The sequence below is a fragment of the Candoia aspera genome, chromosome 7 (genome assembly GCF_035149785.1).
Source record: "Candoia aspera isolate rCanAsp1 chromosome 7, rCanAsp1.hap2, whole genome shotgun sequence".
NCBI lineage: Eukaryota > Metazoa > Chordata > Lepidosauria > Squamata > Boidae > Candoia > Candoia aspera.
The window spans coordinates 53,829,097-53,854,772 of record NC_086159.1 but is presented as its reverse complement, the minus strand read 5'-3'; the positions used below and the strand labels follow the sequence as shown (position 1 = coordinate 53,854,772).

The 25,676-nt window shown below is 40.7% G+C and overlaps 2 protein-coding genes across 2 annotated transcripts in view; one reads left to right on the top strand and one right to left on the bottom strand.

The window, feature by feature from the left end:
• Positions 1-25,676, top strand: part of IMMP2L (inner mitochondrial membrane peptidase subunit 2) — a 463,417-nt gene that overhangs the window by 156,994 nt on the left and 280,747 nt on the right. The gene's annotated exons all lie outside the window — the stretch shown is intronic.
• LRRN3 (leucine rich repeat neuronal 3) overlaps positions 17,156-25,676 on the bottom strand; it is a 35,170-nt gene continuing 26,649 nt past the window's right edge. Inside the window, exon 2 of the mRNA XM_063309431.1 lies at positions 17,156-20,177. Coding sequence (XP_063165501.1) covers positions 17,704-19,845 — 2,142 coding nt within the window. The 5' untranslated portion in view covers positions 19,846-20,177 and the 3' untranslated portion in view covers positions 17,156-17,703. The remainder of the gene's footprint in view (positions 20,178-25,676) is intronic.

Here is a 25,676-nt window from a genome sequence, read left to right as displayed (position 1 = left end):
AGCCGCTCTGTGCATGCGCCACGCTGGCCATTCACGCATCCCAATGTACCCTCCCTGACCCTCACCGTGCCTCCCATGCACCACCTCGTAGCCCCTCACGCCCTCTCCAACCCTCATGCACCTTACCTGACCCTTGCACCCTCTGTGACCCGCACCACAACTTTGTGCACCCTCCCTGACCTGTGCCACACCTCATGTGCACCCACTTGCACCTCGTGCACCCAACCCACACTGTGCCTCTCACACACCCTCCCCAACCTATGCTGTGCTTCTTGTGTACCCCCTTGCACCCTCTCTGACCTCATGTGCTTCTCACGCACCCTCATGCACCATCCCCAACCCTCCCTCGCACCCTTGTGCTCCCTCCCCAACCCATGCCATGCCTCTCACATACCCCCTTGCCTCCTCATGCACCCTTCCCAACCCTCCCACACACACCCTTGCTCCCTCCCCCACCCGGCAGCAGCCACTTATCTGCCTGCCGGCCTAGGACTTGCAAATTGCCCAGCTTTCTCACTGACTTTGGTTGTGGGAAGCTGGCAGGAAGTTGCATCACTTAAAAACCATTGGATTCAGTTAACAATGGCAACTGGGACTGCAGGGATTGCTGTTGCTAAGTGATGTGGGTGTGCTTGTTTAGTGATGGAATTCCAGTCCCAATTGCTGTCGTACGTTGAGGACTACTCATAGGTGGTTTTTGAAATCACTCAGGTTTCCTGATGCATGTTCTATTTTGAGTTCCTACGTAATACTGAAAAGAATGGAGTCACACCTTTCCCCTTGTCTGAAATTATGTGTCTCCCTTGGTGAAGTTCTTCCTTTCTTTTGCATATGGCAGGTTCCTGACAAGTATTCAGTTAGTCTTGGAGTAGAAAAGAAATTTCTGGAATGAGTTTCTCAGAATGAACACTACATACATGATATGATATATTGACCCAGTGTCTGGAGTCTGTTCAGCCTGGACAGGGTGGAACAGACTTTGGCTTTGCCCTTACAAGACCGAGTGGCTGTGGCTATTTGCCCCCCAGCCCCCCACCCCGGGGTTGGGAATGTTACCATTGTTGGTCTTGGATGGGGCTGCACTTCCCCATTCAAGACTTGTGCGCAACCTGGGTGTCCTAACAACCAGGAAACACACTGAGACAATGAACTGGTCTCTAATATTTATTGCTAGTACTTAACAGGAATCCTAACAAACTGAAGAAGCGTGGGAAAAACCCAGACATATAACCCCCAAGGGTTAAGGCGGTCCCGATCTGTGTCTCTTTGAATGGCTGAACAATTCCTCAGTGCTACGCATGCGCTTGACAGTCTGGATGGGAGCCCCCTGCTCGCCATCCTTACTCATGACACTGGGGGTCCTTCTGGACTTGCAGCTATTTCTCAAAGAGCAGGTGGAGGCTGTGGCCAGGAGGGCCTTTGCACAGGTTCACCTAGTGTGCCAGTTGTGCCCTTTCCTAGATTATTGTTTGTCTAGGGCCTCTGTTTTTGATTTGTTTTGTTTTGTGTTGTTTATAAGATTGTCTTAGTCTGAGCTGTTTGTTTGGTTTGATGTTTTACCTGTTTTTATGATTTTATGGATTTTCCAGTTTTGTGCACCGCCCAGAGTTCATTGGAATTGGGTGGGCAATAAACTCAAACAAACAAACAAACAAATAAAATGTTTATAGTAAGCAATCACACAGGGAAGTGGAAGATCTGATTTCCAGGAACAAAAGGGTTTTGTTTTGTTTTTCAAACTGTACACACACACACACACACACACACACACACACACCATCTGCCAAGGCAAAAACATTATGGAGCCATAAAGAAGGCAGTTTACTGAAATAGTAGCAAAAACATTTCTTAAAAGAACAGTAGCAATAAAACAGAAGTTCATAAAATTAAAGTAATAATCCATCCACTTTCATGATAAATACTCTGAGAGAAGACACTTTCATAGAAGAGTTTCTAACTCATACGTCTAATAGATTTTGCTGGGAATTATTCAAATAGGATCTATTTGGCTGATGTTAAGGTCTGTTTGGGTTCCTATAGGTGCAAGCTGTCTTTCAAACAACCTCATTTCAAGCTGATCTGGATTTTTAATTAAATACAGCTCTTGAAATTAAATACAGAAATGCGCTGTATTTAGCCAGTGCATCTAATGCAAAGCTGGAATGATATGCTTTGATTCTGTGAATAAGATAAGGACTGCATTCTGTATTAATTTCTATTGATATAGCAAATAGGGTTCTCACTGTTTAGAAAAGTGCTCTGGTTGATATTACTAGGGCTATCAGAGCTGAGCAACAAAAATCCAGTTGACCACTAGATGGCAGGAAAAATAATTTTCTGTGTCTCCTTGCTGCCATCAAATGGTTGTCTGGCTCAGAACAGGTAACCCAGTTTTCTTCATTGTCATCAGTGCCACAGGTGCTGGATTCCTAGTTAAGCTCCTTTTAGTAACAGAGGAAGTGAAGGATTGTGTAATGATTGCCTAAACCCAAATACTCAGTCTCACAACCTCGGGCTTAAAGATAACTGATTTATTAAAGGAATAGTATGCAAATACAAAGAAAGCTGAGAATGAGCAAAAGCGCGCCAAATACAAACTTAAAAGCCTTGCTTGTGGGCAGGTCCCGCCCCGTCGCCCGTCAGGACGCTCCCCCTCCCAGGTGCTGAATGCCGTTAGACGCGCCTGGGAAAGTAACCTTGAACAGGAGCGCAAACCCAAACATGCATTCCAAGCCCTCAAAACAAGGGAGGGCAACAGAATGGAAAAACCCCGGGTGAAGGGATAGGGAACAGAGAATGACATGTGAAACGTTACAATGTTAACCAGACATTAGAATGAGAACATGACATATTGCCCCCCCAAAAGAAATCAGGGAGCCGGTTTGTCAGGATAGGCAGAGTGAAATTGGGCTACGAGACGACGGTCCGATGACAGGCAGGGTTTGAGTAAGCTACAATGGAAAACAGGATGTAAACGTTTAAGGTTGTGAGGTAAATCAAGTTTAAACGTAACAGGGTTGAGCTGAGCAACAATTGAAAAAGGACCGACAAATTTAGGACCAAGTTTTTTAGAGGGTGGGGGGGGACTTGATAAACTTAGTTGATAAGTAGACTTTATCCCCAACTGCAAAAGATGGTTCTGGGGAACGCTTCGCATCAGCATGGCGTTTATAGGTAGCTTGGGCATGGTGGAGAGCGAGTAGAATATTAGACCATGAGTCTTTGAGAGAGTCTGCCCAGCCAGCGAGGGTGGCTGGGAGTGGTTGAGGATGAGGAAGTTCAGGAATCGGAACGAATTCACGTCCAAAAACTGTTTTAAAGGGAACTTGACCAGTGGTTTGATGAATGGAATTGTTGTAAGCGACCTCAGCAAATGGGAGTAGGTCGACCCAGTTGTCTTGCTGGTAGTTAACAAAAGCTCTGAGGTATTGTTCTAATGTAGAATTAACCGCCTCTGTAGATCCGTCCGTCTCCGGATGCCAAGCAGTAGAAAGTGATTGTTTCGTACCCAAAAGCTTCAAAAATGCCCGCCAAAATTGTGACGTAAATTGTGTGCCTCTGTCACTCACCAAACGGGCGGGGATACCGTGGAGGCGGTACACGTGGATGAGGAAGAGGCGTGCCAGCTGTTGTGCGGTGGGGATAGATGCGCATGGGATAAAGTGGGCTTGTTTGGAGAAAAAGTCTTTGACGACCCAAATGACAGTTTTGCGTTGACTAGGGGGTAGATCAACGATAAAATCCATGGAGATATCCTGCCAAGGGACAGACGGCGTGGCCACGGGTTGAAGGAGACCCTGGGGCTTGCCTGGTTTGCGCTTTATCGCCGCACATACAGGGCACGCAGTGACATATTCCTTTAAGTCTTTGAGTAAAGTTGGCCACCAGAATTGGCGGCGAACGAGGTGCAACGTTTTTACGTAGCCGAAATGCCCCGCTAGCTTGTCATCGTGGCAGCGCTGGAGGATGGTTTTTCGCATTGCTTCGGGTACATAGAGACGATCGTTGCGCCAGGCAAGATCACCGGTGAAAGTTAACATGTGTCTGTTGGCTTGCAACCAAGTATCTGTTTTAAGGTGGGAGAGCAACTGTTGTTGCAAATCGGAGGGAATTGACAAGGGAGGCGGGCTGCTGGAAGGCTGAGCAGCTGGAGGCGGAGTCGATTGTGCTTGGGTCTGGCTGCGAGTCACTGCTGCCAGACTTAATTGTTTGTCGGTCCAGACGGTGCCTTGGACCGTTGGCCCTGGGCCAGCATCTTGGGGTCTGCGCGAGAGTGCATCAGCCAAAAAGTTTTTCTTTCCTGGTATAAATTTAAGAGTGAAGTCAAAGCGGCTGAAGAACTCAGCCCAGCGCAGCTGTTTGGGACTGAGTTTTCGGCTGGTGCTTAGAGCTTCCAGGTTTTTATGATCAGTCCAGACCTCAAAAGGGTTGGAAGTACCTTCCAATAGGTGTCGCCATGTCTCTAAAGCCGTTTTTACAGCAAAAGCCTCCTTTTCCCAAACGTGCCATCGTCTCTCTGTTTCAGTGAATTTGCGAGAGAGGTAGGCACAGGGTTTTAAAGCGGCAGATTGGTCAGATTGTAACAAAATTGCGCCTATGGAAAAATCAGAAGCATCGACTTGTACAACGAAAGGTTTAGAGGGGTTTGGATGCTGTAAAATCGGTTCTGTGGTAAAAAGTTGTTTGAGCGTTTCGAATGCTTGCTGACAGGCTGGAGTCCATTTAAGGAGCGCGCCTGGGTTCTTAGAACGTCGCGTATCCCCCTGTCCTTTGGTTTTTAACAGTTCAGTAAGGGGGAGGGCGATTTCTGCAAAATTTTGGGCGAATGCCCGATAGAAATTAGAGAATCCAAGGAAACTTTGTAATTGTCTCCTGGTACGGGGAGGCTCCCATGCCACAATAGCTTCTACTTTTGCAGGGTCCATTTCAATGCCCTGAGCTGAAATTCGGTAGCCTAGGTAATCAATTTGCGACTGATGAAACGCACATTTTGACAGTTTTGCGTACAACTCTGCTTTTTTCAATTTAGTCAATACCTGACGCACCAAGTGGATATGTTCTGACATGGTTTCAGTATAAATCAATACATCATCCAAATATACCAGTACCCCCTTAAATAGGTGGTCATGCAAGACCTCATTGATTAACTGCATAAAAACCCCGGGTGCCCCAGATAAACCGAATGGTAAGACTTTATATTGGAAAGCCCCAAGAGGACAGTTGAACGCCGTTTTCCATTCATCCCCCTCTCTTATGCGAATGCGAAAGTAAGCTTCTCTCAAATCCAGTTTTGAGAAAATTTTGCCTCTGGCCAGATGTGATAACATATCTTTGATCAGGGGCAAAGGATATTTATTTAATATTGAGACCGCATTGAGCCCGCGGAAATCGGTACAAAGCCTTAATGACCCATCCTTTTTTGGCCTGAATAGGACAGGAGCTCCTACCGGGGAATTAGCCGGCTCAATGAAACCCCTAGCCAGATTTTTGTCAATGAACTCCCTTAGCGTGGTAAGCTCTTTGGGAGACATGGGGTATATTTTTGGGTGAGGCAATTTTACATTTGGTAAAAACTCAATGGCACAGTCCGTTTTTCGGTGGGGTGGCAAGCGATCTGCTTCCTTTTCCCCAAATACTTCAGCAAAATCTTGGTACTGATTGGGTAGCCCCTCAAGAGGTTGAAGCGTTTGCACAGTGGTATACGCTACCCCTCCACCCTCCATGTCCTCCAATAGGTCCTTTTCGGGTACTTTGTAAAATCCATCTGCAAACGTCACAGTTCTATGCAGCCAGTTGATGAAAGGGTTTTGTTGCACAAACCAAGGCATCCCCAAGATTACCAGAGGACCCCCCACTGGAGCTACCACAAATGGCAGCTTTTCCTGATGGGAGCCCATCTGCAAGGCGACCAGTCCCGTGGAAAGATTGACTGCTTTCCCTCCCGCCATAGTTCCATCCAACTGGGTGAAAATCATGGGTCTTGGCAAAGGGAACGTGGGCAGTTCTAGAGCCGCTACGACATCAGGGTGCATTAGGGAACGGGAGCAACCCGAGTCTAGCATGGCCCACACTTCCACCGTTTTGGTTTGTGAGCCCAGTTTAACTTTAACAGTCAGTGTGGGAAAGTTTCCACTCACCGAATCATGGTTACGCCCGGTTTCTTCCACCTGCCCTAGGGCGCCCTTCAGGGCAGGTGGTAGGCTTTTCCCGCCGGTTGCTCGAATTGTAACTCTTCCTCCTCTTCTCCGAAGGGTAGGTCTGGGGGGTCCAGTTCCGCGAGGGCTGCCTTCAGTTTTCGCGGTGGAGCAGGAGCAGGCGTCTTTATCGCGGGTTTCGTCTGTCGTTCCTCTGGACGGCGTCTCGGGCACGACGTGGCTCGATGCCCTTCTTTCCCACATCGGAGGCACTGACCCTTGGAGAAACGTTGCTCCCTCTCTTCTTCCCAGGGTTTCGGTTTGGGGCGGCTGGCAAGTCCAGATGTGCGCGCTCCTCTAGCGAGACGGGTTTGTCTAAGCTCTTTGGTATGGGCATAGGTTCGTAGGGCATTTTCTGCGCTTCCCGCCAACTGAATCCACCCATATAGCGTTTTGGGATCATCTCTGCCCAGAGCCCATCGAAGGATTTCGGGTTCAAGCCCCTGCTTGAACAATTCGATGATTGTTGGCTCAGACCAGTCTTCCACTTTTCCTGCCAAAGCTTTAAACTCCAACGCATATTTGGCAACTGAGAGGGACCCTTGGTAAAGTTTCCGCAGGTCATTTTTGGCCGTTTCTTGAGCTAGGGGGTCTTCGAAATGCTCTTTAAGTGCCCACAAGAATTCATCGAAGTCCTCTAACTCAGTGGCCTCAGCTTGGCATAGTTGCACATACCAATCCGCTGCCTTTCCTCTCAGCTTGTTGGCAATGAAATTGACCTTGCCATGTTCAGACCGAAAATTTCGACCCCAATCTTCTATGTAGTGCTTGGCATTAGTAATAAAGAAGGAGAGCGTGGTGGGATCCCCATCGAACTTCACTCCAAATGGTGGGAAGGATCTTGCCGGCTCAGCTGGCTGTGGCGGTGCCGCTAATGTCAGCGTGCGCCGAGCCCCCATGGGTGGTCGATCCCTAGGAGGTCTTGCCTCTCGCTCCCCCCCTTGACGGGCTGATCGAGTCTTGCTTCTCCCCCGGGTCACCATGGTACTATGCCTGGGGTACCGTGACGGCTCTTCCTCCCAATCCTCCAGGGTGGGCTCTGCCTCTTCGGGTAGATCCTCTTTGGGTAGATCCTTGAGGATCGTCACTATTAAATCCATTTTATCTTCTAATGCCCTCATACGGGCCGGAGTGACCGGCTCCTCCGAGGGTTGGTTGGTTACCACCACCTTCGGTGACAAGGGGACTTCGTGCTCCCAGGTCAATTGTGGAGACCCCCTCCCCTGTGCTCTTTCCATGACAGTTCTATGTTCACTCCTGAGACTCTCCTGCATGGATATCAGCAGCTCGTCCAATTGGATATCTCGCAACTGCCGACGGGCTGCTCTTTGCGCTCTCGAAGTTAGCACTGGCCGGCTTTTGACCGCCTCCCGCTCTTCTTCGCTTCCCTCACTCGCGCGAAGTTGAGGTTCTGTCATCGCTAGCGTTCCCTCTTATCCAATGATTGGATGGGGCTAGCGGAAAATGGATAAAATGATTCTCAGCTTTATGTAATGATTGCCTAAACCCAAATACTCAGTCTCACAACCTCGGGCTTAAAGATAACTGATTTATTAAAGGAATAGTATGCAAATACAAAGAAAGCTGAGAATGAGCAAAAGCGCGCCAAATACAAACTTAAAAGCCGTGCTTGTGGGCAGGTCCCGCCCCGTCGCCCGTCAGGACGCTCCCCCTCCCAGGTGCTGAATGCCGTTAGACGCGCCTGGGAAAGTAACCTTGAACAGGAGCGCAAACCCAAACATGCATTCCAAGCCCTCAAAACAAGGGAGGGCAACAGAATGGAAAAACCCCGGGTGAAGGGATAGGGAACAGAGAATGACATGTGAAACGTTACAATGTTAACCAGACATTAGAATGAGAACATGACAGATTGGTCTTAAGTCACAAGGTTCCTTAACTGAAGCCTGTGGAAGCCTAACAGGAAGTTGCAGAGAAACAATGAAAAAAGAGTTAATTTTATATTTTCCACCCATTATCTCCAATGATTCTACAGCTGATAGAAAATTGTACATACTCTGTCAGGAGCCCTTGTCATATGATTCTATAGGGAAAAATGTATCTCTTTTATGTTCTTATTTTTTTTTTAAAAAGTGTTTTATATGTGAAATATTATTTTTGTGCCAGGCCAAAGACTAAATGATCTGTAATATTCTAGCCTTTTCTTAGTACTGCTTGATTATTCCAGTAAGAAACTGACTGTAACCTAGGAACACTTCTTTACCCCCTAGGGCATGATTTGGGAAAAAAATTGCTTGATCTCCAGCTATACAGAGGACATACATGCAAGTGTAGTGGCAATCATCCTTCCTAAATTGTTAAGAAAAAACAAATATTATGGTCTCATATTAATGGCATCCATTCTGTGTAGTAATGTTATTTGAGATAGATATTCACTCAACAGAATTCCAAGTCCGACCTCTTCTTTTTAAAAAAAACCTGAGATTGCCATTTCTAAAATCTTTGGATTAAGGATTGTGAGATTCTCACAAAAGTGAAAGAGCCCAGCATTTGGAGCCCAGCATGAGTTGATTATGGTGAATGAGAATCAGTAGCTACTTTAAGAAGAGGCAGATGGTTTTTTTGTTTCCATTCTCATAAGCTATAACACTGTAAGGGACATCAGCTAATTTGGTATCCAGAAAAGTCCATCTGGCCTCTTTTCAGTTATGCTGATGATCTATCTTTTTCTCATTTACTTCAAGTTTGTTGAACTTTATTTTCTGAGCACAGAAACTGTGTATGCAGTATAGCACAGGTACTGTATACAGTATGTAACTTAGTATAAAAAATGGCATATTTGATTAGTTTTTGAAACCTGATTCCTTACAGATGGCCATGCCAGCTGGAGATGGAGGGCAGTCCAAGTTATATGGAATCATAAGGTTCAAGAATTGCTGTACAGATTCTAAGTAGTTAATACAAATAAATATGTATACTGTTCTTGTTCATTCATAGGAATTCAAATGCCTAAGAACGGTATACTTGTTTGTTTATTTTTAGGAATAGGTTCTGCTATGAGGAATATGATGTTGGATTAGAATAGGCAGGGCTCATTTTATTTCTTTAGGATTAGTCCTGCTTTTCCAGTATTTTAATAAAATTGAGAGAGGAATGGAGAGTCAAATAAAGGCCGTGTTAGAAGATGCAGAGTTCATACAGAATAGACAGCAAAAGCTATTTCTGACAAATAACTGTTGGCTAGAATGGTTTTGATAGAAAATGCTTCAGCAATTGAGAACATTATTTTTAGTCATATTCTATCAAGCCATATCTAGCTTTTTAAAAAGTGTAGGAAGAAGCTGGTAGGACTTCAGTGAAATTAGGCACATTAAGTGCTCATTAATATAGATCATGAATGGTTCAATTATCAAGACTCAGAAAGTCCTTAATGGATTCAAAAAGCAATCCAATCACTTTGAAAGACTTTAATTAGTATTTATACATCTTTACAGCAGAGTCTTATGTCTCCTAACTTTTTCTTGTAATGTTTACAAGGCAAGTTGTAGTTCACAAATGGCTTCTTTCTGCTAGACCCTTCTTCTTTGGGACTGGCATGCCTGAAAAGAAAAATAACCAGAATTAAAAATACGTAAGACACAATCTAGTTCTAGTTTAACAGAAAAAAAGGCATTAACTTTTTCTGTCATAAAAAGACCCAGTAATAGCTCATCTCCTCCATTTATATGCTAAATAAAAATCCATAGTACATTATTCTAGTTGCTTTACTCTTTACTCTTCCTCAGAAAATGTTTATTGATTACAAAGTCTTTAAAGAAACAGTATTTTCTTTTGTACTTTAAGTTTTTATGTTTGTGTTCCTAAGAAATGATAAATATATTTAGGTTGATGGAATTTAGATAAGAGTAAAGAAGTGGGTAGTCCTCAGGTTATGACCCTAATTGGGCACTGGAATTTCCATTGCTAAGCGAAGCAGTCATTTAGCAAAACTTCAATGTGCCTGTACCGCTTAGCAACGGTAGTCCTGGCAGTCCAGATTGTGGTCATTAGGCCAGGACCACACACTTCTCCTTCCCTGCACAAACTGTCTCTGCTTCAGCTCCCCCTATCTCCCCCCATCTCTGCCCTTTTGGCCACCTTGTATTTCTGCCTGCTGTCCCCAGCTGACCTTCGCTGTCTTCTTCCTCAGGCACTGGGCGAGGGTGCAGCCCTGAGGTGCATGCAGTGAGATGGCATGGCGGTGGAGCCTCATCTGCTGAAGGGAACTTGTCAGGCTCAGCCGGGGAAGAGGCAGCAGGATGGAGCCAGCAGAGGAGGCAGGGTGGCGGTGTGGGTGGAGGAGCCTGTCTTCTGCTCCAGCATGAGGAGTGATAGCCCACAAACTGTGGAGAGTGCAGCAGGATGGGCCAGCGAGGCATGCTGCACTTCATCACCGAGTAAGTTAGGAGAGGCGGTGGCAACTCCCCAGGCAAAGGTGGTGCTGTTGGGGTGGTGGCAGAACTGGAGGAAGCAGAGGGACAAGGGCTTCCTGGAGGCACAGTGCATGCTCTGCAGCTCACATTGGAAGAGCTTCTGGAGAACAGGCATGCAGGCTTAGCACATTGGAAGCTGCTGGCTCTTCTGAGACTTTGCAGGAGGAAGGCTGGGCCGGGCAAGCAGAGGGCCTGTGGATAGGCTCTGTCGGCGCTAGGCTCACCTCCACCCCTCACTGAAGCCCTCAGTCCAATTCTCCAGGAGCACTTCCAACATGAACTGCAGCGTGCGCGCTGTGCCTCCAGGATTCAGATTTCAAGCTGTCATTTTCAGTATTTCCATGCTTGCATGCATATTATGGTGGACCACTTGTAGTGTAAACCTTTTCTTATCAGACCTAAGATTCCTATGGCTACAACTTCTTAAAAACCACTGTGCTCTTTCAAAGCCTGCACATCAGTTCCTTAGTACATTGGAAGAGAAGCTCTGCAGTTGCTCCTCTCCACTCATGCCTTCATTCTATTCACCAACAGGGGAAAATGGTTTCTGAGCCAAGTTCTGCCTTCTGTGTACCAGTGGGGATATTGATCTCCTGGTAGACTTGCATTCAGTCTTACATGATGCAAATATTCTAATCTGTAAACCACCTCTCCAAAAGAATAACCTGCATAGCGATGAGTCCAGCTTCTCTCACATCCATAGCCAAATTGGTTATAGAGGTCAGTGACCAGGCAGGTGGGGCAATGCAACAACATCTGTGCCAGACCAGTCAGAGAGCAGCTAATTGCTGACCTCTGAAGGCTCTTCTACCATGTGCTTTGGAATGACCTCATGGGATGTTCTTGGCTGTGATACCAGAGAATAGATTAGTTTAATGCAGGAACACTTTAGATTGGTTTCACTCTGCCTCAGCAGCGAGCTGGCAATGAGATGATGTTGGGAGGATGTATCCTTAGCAAATGCTTAGTGGGGTATCTTCCTGTGTCAAGCAGGACATGTAGATGAGTCTTTTGATTTGATGGAGCTGGCTATTGTCTAACAAAAATGCTTTCCTAAGGGTTGGGATCTCTGTTACATGTTTGTAGGGAAGAAGTAGATGATAGAAAACCCAGCGGATGTTTCAGTGTGTTTTTCCATAATCATCTTGTCTCAGCAACCTGTGTCACAATCCACCTCAGTCAGCAGAGATCCTGCCCTTGAGGGAAGTACTGAAGTATCTCTGAGAGTGGGTTTATAAAGTCAAGAACTGCATGTCACCTTGCAAGTGTGGATTTTCCTGTTTGGCTATCCCTGTCTTTCCTTGCATGCTGTAATCAATTCGGCATCAGAAACCATGGAGCAAGGAGAACTACTATGAATATTACGTTTATTACAGGCAGAGAGATTATAACACGGTATAGTGATGTATCTGCATAGCCCTTTTCCTAATTCTTCGTTCAATAGTGAAATAGCCCCCTTTCAAGTCATAATATCCCTGAAAGTATACAAAAGGTTTGCCAGTGCAGAACTCTATTTAGAATGGGTCAGTTATTTATGCATGGAGGGTAGTCATTGCTGTAGCACTCTGCATTTGTACCAAAGGAGGTACATACATTTTTCTAGTTGAACAAATGCATTCAGTGGGGACTGAGACTGTGACAGTAATCATCCCCATACACATCAGATTAATGGTCTGAATAAGAGTAATGAGTCCTAATTACTTTAGCTCTGTTTTAGTTAACTGTCAAATAATGCTAGGAAAATGATCACAGCAATTATTTTGCTTGTGTATGTCTCACTGTCAAACGAGATTTTCATTAATATTCATCAAAATTTAATTGAGAATACTGCATGATCAAACAGTAAGAGTCAATACTTTCTGCCCTTAATGGCAATGTGTGTAGCTAATGCTAGGCTATGGATGCTGATGCTTTTGATCATGATTTGTGATTTTTCTGCTTCAGATACCGAAATATGTGTGTATAGCACCAGCACAACATTATTAACATGCAATGATGGTTTGAATGTGTTGGGTCAATGCTTATTCAGTAGCAAAAAGAAAAGAAAAGAAAAAGAAAAAAATGAAAAAGAATATATCAAAATGTTCACTGCTTATCATCAGACTATGGTATTATACTAAATGGCACAACAGATGATAAGAACAGCTGATGCATCTGTTTGATGCTAAATAATTTATTTTTCCTAATTCCTATGTCTAAGTATGCTGTAAATATGGTTATTTTGTGCCACTGATTTTGACTGCTGCTTGAAACAAATGGGATTGTAACCCTTGAGCTTTATCAGGAACAGGTTTTAAATGTACTTCATTTCAAAAAGACAAACATACAAGGTACATGAACAAGTTCTTGCTGACCTATACAGTACCAGCATTGCAACAGGGTGTATTTCATCTACTGTGTGCTTGATAAATAGCCTGCTGCTAAAAGCTCTGTCCTCAGTGCTGAAATATCTCATGATATATAGGCATGTCTTCCTGATAAATGCTAATGTCAGCATGGGTGTGATAGCGATTCATCAGGTTTCTGAAGAATATGCTCAGTTGAGACACACTGAATTCATAAAGATCCATATTTTGGATACTAAGGAACCATGGCTGTTTATTCTCTACCTTAAAAACTGTTTGAAAATTACTTGTAGTTTCCAATTAACAACTTTTTCTTTTCATTTTACGATGAAAGCAAGTTATTATTAAAAGTTCAAAGATATTGCACCATTTTTCTGCTAATGCTGATCAATAAATAGTACAATGACAGTGACAGTTCATGGAAAAGAGAAGGCTTGACTGTGTTGAGATTATACTATTGCTCCTGATCTCCTAAAAATCATCATAATTAATAAACTAGACATTTAAAAAAATGACAAAATGCCTGTCAATGATAACTTTACTAAATAAACATGGAAATGTAAAATGCTGGTCTTTGAAGTTCCATTCTCAGTCTTAAGTATTATTAGTTTGCATCTGTAGTTTCAATTGCTACTTTGAAATGACTCAATAAAAAATGGTGGATCTGAAATGGTTTCTTTCAGATTTTTCTTCAAACCAGAAGGCTGCCAAAAGAAAAGAACTCAAGTGTATCAAACAGATATTACCTATATTATATTCACATATTATGTGTGTATTACATTTATATGTTCTCTCTCTCCCCCCTGTCTCTCACACACACATACACACAAACACACAAATGTATATATTTGCTTTTATATCTAGTACCTTCAATATACTGCAATTATTTTTCAGAAACTTTTCAAGATCCAGTATCCTTAGAACTTCAGTGTGTTCACTGCATGTTCTGAGTTCAGATAACTCACTAGACACTAGCAAAGCAACTGGCCAGAAGAGGATGTTGTAGACACACAAGTTATAGAGCATTGCTTCCAGCTTATCTCTCTAATCTATATTTATGAACTTTTTGCCACATGGTTCACTTTCATGCTTTCATAAAATTGCTGGCCCAATATATTTTTCTTCCTGAAGCAAAGACAAGTGGTCCCACCTTTTTCAAAGTTCTCTTGCATCATTCAGTGACCAGTTCCTTCCTTCATCAGGTTCTTATTGACTGTCTCATCAGAAACTTGATACTTTTTTGTGCTTACTGTGATTCTCTCTCTCCTCCAAAAGATTCCTCTTTAGTGGAAAATCTAAAGCTCCATGAGTAAGCAGCAACTTACTTCTGAAAATCCTGATATAGAACAGGGAGCTCCTATTGATATAATACTTTCAGATGTAGATTTTCCATTCTGGAAATGAATCACCAGCCGAGATACCAGTCAGAATAGGAAGTATTGCAAGGTGAAAGAATGCAATCAAATGTTAGGTTGCAAACATTTGGAAGGCCATTGGATGGCAGCAAAGGATTAGATTTTATTTTCTCTCCTTGCTGCCATCTAGTTATCATACAGATATTTGCAGCCCAAATATGGTAACCCAAGCCAACCTGGGAAATAGGACATCTCAGGAGTAAAAATTTGCATGGTAGAAGAAACTTTTAAAAGACCCTGCACTGAGGTTTTAATGAAGGTCCAAGAGTCATGCTTAAAAGCTACCAGTCCCAGGGTCTTGGCTGAAAATAGTGCTTTATATAGTATTTAGTTCCTTGACCTTGCTGTGGTCCTGATTTTATCTTTATTGATTCTCAAATTATCTGAACACTCTGCGTTTGGACATAGACTCTGCTTGTTCCTAGATACTCTGTTTGAATCTGTGAATGAACCATGGACTAATTGTCTATTCTGCAAGTGGTTGACTTCCTGCATACTTGTCCTAGACAGCCATTCCCGAGACAGAATGCTTGCAGACCTGATTTTCAGTCTTTGTCCCACTACAGCCACTCTGAATTATAGTCAGAGAACTCCTTCATGATATTGATGTTGTGATTTGATGCTTAAATCCGATATTGATTTTTTTCCTTAAATGAACACAACTAATCCTTATATTTGGAGGAATATTTATTCCTGAAAATTGAAAAGTTAATTTCCATACTTTCTGTGTAATCTTTTAACCTCATTTTTTAAAGGGGAAACTCTGTTTTTATCTCTTGTACATTTGATTCTGTTGCTCTCTTGTTGTTGTTTTATTCCTCCAGGATTTCAGTTGTATTCAGCTCTGCAATGCATTAGAAGGCTGGTTTACAAATACTTTAATCAGGTATATATATTTGGACAGCATGTTATGGTGGTATATATGTTAAATGCAGTGCCAGCATTTGAGAATGGAATGCTAGTCAGCAGAAATTTCCTTCTATTTTCTCTTATAGTCTTACAGCTTGCCTCATAAACAGTGGATTTTGTTGTTTATTTGCTCAGTCACTTCTGACTCTTTGTGACTTCATGGACCAGCCCACGCCAGAGCTTCCTGTTGGTCATCAACACCACCAGCTCCCCCAGGGACGAATCCGTCACCTCTAGAATGTCATCTATCCATTTTGTCCTTGGTCGGCCCCTCTTCCTTTTGCCCTCCACTCTCCCTAGCATCAGCACCTTCTCCAGGGTGTCCTGTCTTCTTATTATGTGGCCAAAGTCTTTCAGTTTTGCCTTTAATATCATTCCCTCAAGTGAGCAGTCTGGCTTTATTTCCTGGAGGACGGACTGGTTTGATCTTCTTGCAGTCCAAGGCACTCCCAGAATTTTCCTCCAACACCACAGTGTCGGAGGAAACAAACACTGGATTAGCATGAATAAATTAAAACATTGATTTTAAGATGGATCTCTAGGGCCAAGCAAGAGTAACTGTTTGTTACTATTCTTTTATTTTGATAGTATTTGGGAACAATTTGACCTGCTTTGTTCCTTTTGCCTTATTTGTATCGTTTAGTGCAATACATTTAGAGAAAAGTTTCCTTAGCAACATGTTTTTATTTTTCAGAAATTTAAATACTATATGTCACAAAATCCCAGTGTATCTGACAAAGCCTTGTCTTGTCCACAGTCTTGTTTCATGCACTGAGAAGTCCACTATCAGAGGACAGTATGTTTTAAATTTTTTCAGAGATATCAGTTATTTTAATTCCCAAATGTTGGTTTAGTACCAGTCTAAAATCTCTGTGTATGTACACAATACAGCTGATCATATTTAAGAAGAGAAGAATTGCTTCAGAACTTGCAGAAGTAGAAGCATAGCATTTCCCTGTTGTTCACAGAGAAGCAGCCTTAACTTTTTCAGGATTCTTCACAAGTCTGAACAAATGATGCTGCTGTTTTAAGAAGTGTGTTCCTTAAAATTAATGAGATCTTAAATTTCAGATGTTTAATTCCAATCAATTTTGTCCTTCTGGTTCCTACTCTATCCATGGCTGGCACTTTGTGTCATTAGAAAGACTCTAAATGGGATGTGGTGCCACTTGAATGGAAAACTGGAAGGTTCCTAAAGCATCCTAAAGTTCCACCTTGATCCATTTGTTTTAGCTTTATATATTTTCATTTTTACCTCTTGTACTTCTTTCTCATTGCTGGCCTTATAGCCAGAATAAAGGTTCAGTTTGATTTGATTCTGAACTGGAGAAGGGTTCACCTGACCTAAATTCATTGCCTTCTTATTGTCTTTAACAAAAAAAGCAGAACTCTCCCCCCCACACACATACACACAAATACACACACTGGTAGATCGCCAGCAAGTTTTTGGATATGTTAGAGCATCCTGATACAACAACCACATTGTGAAATTGCTCTCTAAATACTTAAACTGGGAATAAACCTGCAGCAGTGATTTCACTTCTGGGTAAAGATAATGTAGAATTGTTTAGGATACTATGCAGTTGATTATAATATTAAAAACAGTTTATAGATTACCGCATACATTTTAAATTATAAATTAAATATCATTCCAAGGATGATATTTTTGTTACCTTGTGAAAATTGATTTGCCTGTCAGCTAATGTAGCAGAAAGTACAACATTTCCAAACCTATATATGAATACTTAGGATAGCACTGCAACTGCACCATCTAAAACAAGTTTTCAAAAATCACACATCATTTTTCCAGAAACAAATCTCTATTAGGAATTAAATTATGTATTGGAGAATATATCCCAGCATAATGTCTTTAGAAAGAAAGGCATTGAAGCTGTTTGGATTGTAATCAAAAATTGTATTTTTCATCATAAAAAAGTTTCACATACTCACTGTGGCTACTCTACAGAATTTGTTCATTTCATTACACCACAGGTCAATTCTAGTTTTATCTGTTCACGCAAAAACTCGTGGCTAAGTGTGTCATACAACACAGGAGAAGGGCCTTTCAGTTCCACTATTCCTACATGTAATTAAAAAAACAACAAATACAGAAAAAATCTTATCTACTTTGCACTGTTTAGACAGCATTATGTACCTCTTAGAAGTACTTAAGAAGTCGCATATAAAGTCTTAGAAAAATGTTTGATTGGTACAGAACTTCCAAAGACAGGTGTTTCCTTTGTAAAAAAAAAAAAAAAAACTACACCGGTAAATATTTGTATTTGTAACCACTTTTTGTGATCACTAAGTTTCCATAAAGGAATCCTTTTTCGCTTTTTAACTGAGCACAATAGAAGAGAGAGTCTTGTGTGCTGCCACTTTAAAGCATAAAGTCCAATAACATTGACTTTCATGACATGTTCGTTGAAACCTCTATAACTGTGGCTTGCACTTCAAGAGCTGTGCTTTTCTCTTTATCAGCATCCCAAGGACTGATTAGAGGAGGATAAAGCTCACTGAAAGGGAAGGATTGTTTCTTCAGGTAATTCCTGAAAAATCTGTGTCCTGCATCACAGTTCATTCCATGACAGGCACAACTGAAGAGGGTGGCAACACAAAAGAATCCTAAAAGAACACCAAGGCAGACAGGAAATGTAGTGCTGCTGCTGCTGCTGCTGCTGGTCTTCTCACAATTTCTCATTGCTGGATCCAGTCCTTTTGTGGTAACATTGATGCATTGTCTTGCATTCTGGAGCCGGATGGTGGGGATGTCCATACAAATTTTATATTCCATTGATGGGGTAAGATGTGTAAAATTATAGACCTTTCGGTGTGATGGAATTCGAACACTCTGAGAGGTCAGGGAGTTTCCATCTTTTGGAAAGGCAGTCCACCTAATGTTAGATTTCACAATTTTGGAATTTGCTTTCCAGGATAGTGATATGGAATTGTAGCGTACATCTTCTACTGTTATAGAGAAAGATTTGTGGTTCTCTTGGGAGAAAGAACCATCCACGTGAATCATAATGGATTTTAAATCTGCACCAACTAAATTAGTTGCTATGCATGTGTACAGGCCACTTTCTCTTTGTGTTATATCACTGATCTCTAATGTTCCTTCTGAATGTACATAATATTTAAGAGAAACCGTATTGGGTAAAAGCTTATGTCCCGATGGAGTAATCCAGTACACTTCAGGTTCTGGTACTGCAGTGGCTCGGCAATGTAAGGAGACACAGCTACCAGTTTCTAAATTTAGGTTTGCAGGAAAGCTTTCTGGGGCAATCAGTGGAAGACAGATTTCCATCATCTCCCTGAAATGAACCATCCTCACGTTCTGGCCTTGGAATTCAGGCGGATCTACACAAAATAATGACTCTGGCTCCATGAATCTAATGCTAGTTTTATTCATATTAATCCATCGAATGACACAGTCACAGCGGATTGGGTTGCTGTGTATGCTGATTTCCTTGAGATTGGGCAAAGACTCAATTGTACTGTGGTACAAAGCACTCAGTGCATTGCTATTAAGCATGAGTGATTCCAACCGTGGAAGTCGATAGAATGCATTAGGGTGTATATATGATAATCTTGGATTATTAGTTGCTTCTATTTTCCTCAAATCTGGCAAATTTTCAACAGCTAGGTTATCAATAGATATCAGTTCAGGCATGTTATTAATTCCTAATTCTTTCAGGTGTATCATATTGCTAAAATCCCCTCTCTGTATTCTGTTAATGGGGTTTTTGTTTAGATCCAAAAATTTAAGATTTGTAGCCTTTTGAAGAGCTCTGTGGGGCACTTTAACTAATCTATTGTCATAAAAAGAGATGCTTTCTAAATTGTCAAGACCAGCCAAGGCATTATCTGGTATTTCTGTGAGATTTATGCCTGCTAAAACTAGGCTCCTCAGATTTATAAGATGTTTAAAGTTCATATCTTCAATTCTACTTATTGGATTTTCTCCAATCATGAGAATTTCCAGATTAGGAATAGCTTCAAACCATTTGCTGTTAATGAGTTGCAGATTGTTCGAATTGAGATGAAGCCTAAGAAGGTTATCAAGGCCTGTGAAGGCTCCTGATGCAATTGTAGAAAGCAGATTGTGATTAATGTAAAGCTCTTGGAGATTATTAAGTCCAAAAAAACATTTGTCAGGCAATTCTGTAAGTTTGTTTTCTTCCAGATACACTGAAAGAAGTTGGGTTATCTTCTGAAGTTCAATAGTAGCCACTGTAGATAAACTGTTCTGGGACAAATCCAAACCAGTAAGGTTTACAGGAAATTCTCTAGGGTATTCAATTTTTTTAATATGGTTTGCTTGTAGAAGTAGAACCTGTGTATCAGCAGGCAGTTGAGGTGGAAAAACAGAAAGGCCTACATCATTGCAGTCTACTGTTGATGCTTCCATGTATATTGATCTAGGAGTAAACCACGGTCTTATCTCACAGGAACATGACTGTGGACAGTCTGTTTTTTTATCCACAGCTTGTACTGGAGCAGTGATAGTTAGGCCAAGTAAAAAATAAATTTTGAGTGACATGTCCTTCATCTTAGCTCAGGATTTCAGAAAAATAATTGTACAGTTTTTATGTACAGTAAGAGTTGGTCATTTGATAAGACAATCACTTGCATTTGTCAAATGGTGCATACTGAAGAAGCACAACATTCCTTTGCTTCTCGGAAATGCAGTGCATCTTTACAGTCACTTTGTCTCATTGTAAAAGGCATTTTTGGAAAATGGTGTTATTTCACATGGATAGATTCTTCAAAATGAAGTATATCCAGAAGGAGATAGCAAAGCAAGTAGCTTGTTTATATAACAGTACTCATTTTTAATTCCATTATGTCTTCTTTCATTTTTGTTTGTTTGGGAAAAAAGACCTACAATATAAAGGAAAGAACAATTAATACTATCAGTGAACAAAGCAACAAAGGACAAATCAAAATTATGTTTGATTTAGAATGATAGAATATTGTCTTTTGTGTATAATATTAAAAGGCTGTTAGGCTAATCATAACAACTTGTATTCTCATAGCTATCTAAACTGCAAACAACTGGACATGCATTGCCAGTGAAGTAATGGTGTGGCAGGGAGGGTAGAGTAATTATGAATATAGAGAGGAGTTAAATATGGAAACATGCTTTTATTTTTATCAAGTTATGCAATTCCACAAAACTTTTAATTAAACATATTGTTTCACTGTTTTATTGTTTTTCTTTCTCCTGACAACGAATTGTTAGATTAAACTATTTTCTACTATTGTAGAGGCTAGTCAAAGACCGTAACAAAAAATATCCATTCATTCATGGAAACATAAGTATTTATATATTGACACATCAGATCCTGGGATTGAATCTTAAAAGAAGTGCCACAGTGATATATCCAACAGTGCAGTTTATAATCCAAATGAAAATCACAAGTGGGACTTATTTTCAGTTAAAGGCATGTAAGTTTGCAATTTTAGAGCCAGGAGAGTTATGCAAACCTATCCAGATTAGTATTTTGGCATACATGAGAATGCTAAAATTGCTAAACCAGTTTTGCCTTTTCCCCCAGATTTTCATGACTGCTGTAGATGCTCTCCCTACATATGTGTGCATGCAGAGCAACTTTTTTTGTGGGGGGGGGGTCGCTATGGGTGTTTTATGTTTAGAAAATATACATTAAAAGCTTCACATTAGACAAGCAAAAATTTCATATGGTTCTGTGCATCCTGATAAGAACACTGCAAATTAAAAGTGCTGCATAGGTGATTAAAAAATACAGCAGCTTCACTGCTGCAGTCATACTCCAAACTACCCCGCATACCAGCGCATAGCATTCAGTGTAAGCCTGGTGAGTCAATCACATGACAATCCGCACTGTGTTCTTTTCAGTTTTGGTACCAGTATTAACGGGGCAGTGGAAGCATTGTTTTAAAACAGTGTAACAAGGTCAGCAACTCATAGGTAAAGGTAAAGGTTTCCCTTGACATTAAGTCCAGTCGTGTCCAACTCTAGGGGGCGGTGCTCATTTCCGTTTCAAAGCCAAAGAGCCAGCGTTTGTCCGTAGACACTTCCGTAGTCATGTGGCCGGCATGACTAAACGGAATGCCGTTACCTGCCTGCCAAAGTGGTACCTATTAATCTATTCACATTTGCATGTTTTCGAACTGCTAGGTTGGCAGGAGCTGGGACTAGCAACAGGAGCTCACTCCGTCACGTGGATTCGAACCGTCGACCTTCCGATCGGCAAGCCCAGCAGCTCAGCGGTTTAACCCGCAGCGCTACCACCTCCCTTGACAGCAACTCATAGACATTGATAAATGTATTTTGAGATGTTTCTTATTAAAAGAAAAGGTGTATCAAGATTAGTAAAGGTGGTCCTTCCAGATTAGAGCATACAAAACTGAATCAGATTTGGCTCCTTCCATTTATTGGGTTGCTTTGAGCCCTTACCTGTGAAACTGCTTAACTAGCATTCAGATAATGGCTAAACATCCTGTTCGTAATAAATACTATCGGAAATTAACACTGCTGATGCCAGCAAAAGCAGAAAAAAAAATACAGCCTTCTATCTTTCTCTTACTTTAAAACATATTTCTTTACTCTTTTCATTAATTTTATAGTAATAAAAGATAGTTCATTAATGAACTAAACAAAAGTCTTACAATTCTATGTTTCAGACTGGAACAAAATCTGAGAGACGGTAATCTGTAATATGTTGAGGCTGCTAATTAGCAGTGGCCATGCTGGGGGGAATTCTACAATTTTCAGTCCCCCCATATCTGAAGGTTCAAGAAAATTGGCCTAAGTTCACCTAACATATTTTGAGCAGAGATGAGATTTGGACCAGAGATACTTGTGTACACATAATTTGGTCAGAACTGAGTAAGTGCACCTAGTATTAAGTTCTTCAAGAATATCAAGCTATGTTATTCCAAATTTTAGGGAGAGTTTGAAGTGGAAATGTAGAGGTTCTAATCCTATGATTTGAAGCATTGTACAGCAATAACAATATTTCTAGCAACACAACCATTTTAGAACTGCTTTGGCCTCTGGGAAGGGACCACTGGAAATAATGCATCCAATTTAATAATAGTCTTTTCACAGGATATTCATATTGATTAGGGTTGTGATAGTTGTGCTTCTGGGTACTTTTTTTTAGAGGGGGATATGTCATTTGAATGCTACAATATCTGAATAAAGAAACTATCTCACTAAACTGTCTTGTAGCATTGTCTAATTCCATTCTTCATATCATCCTTCAGTGATAATATCGAACATTGTATCCTAGGTGTATGAGAACTAGATTGTTCTGGAAAACCTGTAGTCAAATTTGAAAGACTGAGAGTATCTGGTATATACATTTCTTCTTGTTGTTTTTCATAGATATTATCCAAGGGTTTTTTTTAGTCCCCTGCTTGTTCTTCATTTTCTCTATATGTAGGACTAAAGTCTTTTAACTTGCATTTTTTATGTGTATAAATGAAATGAACAGACAATGTGTGAAATAAACATGCAGGAGAAACATTCTGCTGTTGTTAAGTTTTGTAATGTACTTCTATGGTGATGGGCCAATTAATTTGCAATGCAAAGTATCATTGATAGAAAGTAACAATAAAATCTAGTCTGCTCCATGACATTTTTAAATTTGAGACTTTAAGGAAGAAAAAAATCCTTCCCAAATGTTAGTTGAGGTCTGGAATTAATGTGTAATTTGCATTGAGTACCACTCTATTGTCCATATTTAGCTGAAATCATTTCTAATAATGACCTGGTCATTATAAAAGAGCATTGTGATCTTCAATGGCTCCCAGTAAAATTTCAGGGCCCAGTTTTGTAACCCCAAATCAGTCTCCACAAAAGCCCGTAGTTTCTATTTAGTATGTTAATGGTGCCCATAATTTTTAATGTTACCTTGTTGTCCTAAAAAAATAAAATGCACAATCTGTATTCCTGAAAGTCACATAGTTTCCAAAATCCCTTTGCCTTTTGCTTTTTTGGGCAACTTGATGCTTTACTAAGCTTTCATTTTTATAAGGTTATCTAAAAATTGTAGGTTTTATTTTTATGATGCTTGAGTGTATTTTTCATTTTGCTGGTTTTGTATTTTTGAGGTTATTATTTGAACCACCAAGATAACTTATTTCTAATATATTATCTAGATATGATGTTGATGAGTACATAAAATTCCCTGTTGATAAAGTTTTTAAATTGGTCCTTTCTTTATGCTGTGCAAAGTATTTGTGTAGAGGGTGAGTACTTTGCTAGCTCAATTTATTGTAATAATTTCAAATGCAAAGCTAAAAAAAGAATAAATGTTTTGTCCAGAGTGTAATATTTAGGGTCAGGATGGCCTTGGATGGTTACCCTTGCTAATGCCAGAAGGTTAACCTCATTATTTATTCTTTAAAAAATTGTGCTAAGGAAAAAAAAAGCTATTCAACACTGATATAAAATAATCTTCAATGTGTACTTATTTATAACTCTTCACAGCATCCATTTTATAATTGCTCATCCAAGTAAACATAGAATTTGGAGATGTAAACATAAAATAGGATGTCATACTCCACAGAACTGACTTTCCATAGTCAATAGCTCTCTTCACATTCATATAAGGATGACATTCTTCATTTGGAGTTAGAATAGCAAAATGTTGTCAGATATTGAATTACAGGGTACAGAACTTTAATTGTCTATTGGGCCAGAGTTCCATCTAATTTGAATTCTGTTTGCAGTGCTGATCAGCCTGGTATGTTTAGGAGCCTATGGTCATAGCCCATCTGCACACATCTTCATCTGAAGAAGCAAGATTAATCATTCAGATGCTAAAGTGCCAAACCTAGCTACCAATGAAGAAAGAACAGGTGCAGACTCTGTGATCCCCAATTTCTTCTATAGAAAATTTGGACCTTCAACTGGAGTCAAGGCCACATAGCCTTCAGGAATTACACATTGACAGACTGTAAAGCAGTGTTTCTCAACCTTGGCAACTTGAAGTGGTGTGGATTTCAACTCTCAGAATTCGCCAGCCAGCTTTGCTGAATCTGACCTCACTAAAGGAGGGGTGTTCAGCTTCAGTTATGTTTGGGAGAAAAGTGAAGGAAACTCAGTGCTGATACAACTTCTATGATAGGTTTTATCTTCTATGTCTTTTGTTCTATGTCTACTTGTATTTGTGATTTTTGGATCAGACCTGCCATCTGCAACCATCTTGGCCTTTTACTCTATGTTATTCATACTGCTGGTAGAACCTTCATTCTCAGCTTGAATAAGAACACTACTATTGCATAGGTCCTTGATTCTTGGGCAGAAGACTGGATGCCAGTGAATGCATATATAAATTTATGATAAATTTATAAATGTGTCTGTGATTTATAGCCAGCCCATTTATATTTTGCTGGCGCTGAGTTAGGCTGTGAAACCTACTTGAAACTGAAAAAGCTGGACAGTATAATGAAAATGGCTTTCTCCTGTTTAGCCACAGCATCCAGTATGTGTTTACCCTATTTCTGAACATGAAATTATCATATATCTATCATAACTAAATAGCAAGTGTGAATTTCTCTGCTAGCTCCACCTAAATTAGTTTGCGGTATTGCATCCTCCAGTACTTTCCAAAGTTAGTCTAAAAATAATTTACTGTGTAAACAGGTAGTTCTTCTCTTAAACTTACTTCCAATGTATTGGTTAATCTACTCTAAACAAGTGTCAAAGTTCTAGTAATAATTACCTGACTATAACCATTATCTTCATTTGTATATGTGAAAAAGAACTACTGGAATTTGTTGTAGAAATGAATTTGCCTATGATAAATTCTTTTGGGCAAACAGTGATATTTAAAGTCTTGAGAATGGCTTTTGATCCTTTTCTTTGTCAGAAACGCAAGGAAAATGCCTTATAATTGAACAGTGAATGGACCCAAACAACCTCATAGTTACAAGCTGTATTGTTAAGCTACAAGCATTTCATAGCTAACATTTATCTTGACTACGCTTCTAAGTACTACAGTGAAGAATGTTAACATCACCCTAATTTATTATTACTTGTTTATACTAAGAAACAAAGCTCCTTTAACATCATTACAACAATAGTGTTATATTCTGTGAGAAACAATATATGGAAAGGAACACCTTCTTTGTGTTGACAGACCACTATGAATTTTGCTTAGGTCAACTGCTTGTATAGATTTTTCTTTCATGCACAGGTGTGATTAATTTCTCACCTTGAATATAAAAGCATATAGTGCCTTTAAGTATAAAAATCTACGCAGTTTTCTCTGTTCATGATGAAGTTAGTGTGCATATAAACAAATCTTTCTCTTTGACTTTGGAGAAAGGGAGAATAAATTTCATTTCTGTTTCAAAGTACGGTTAACAGAATGAAACATTACTAGT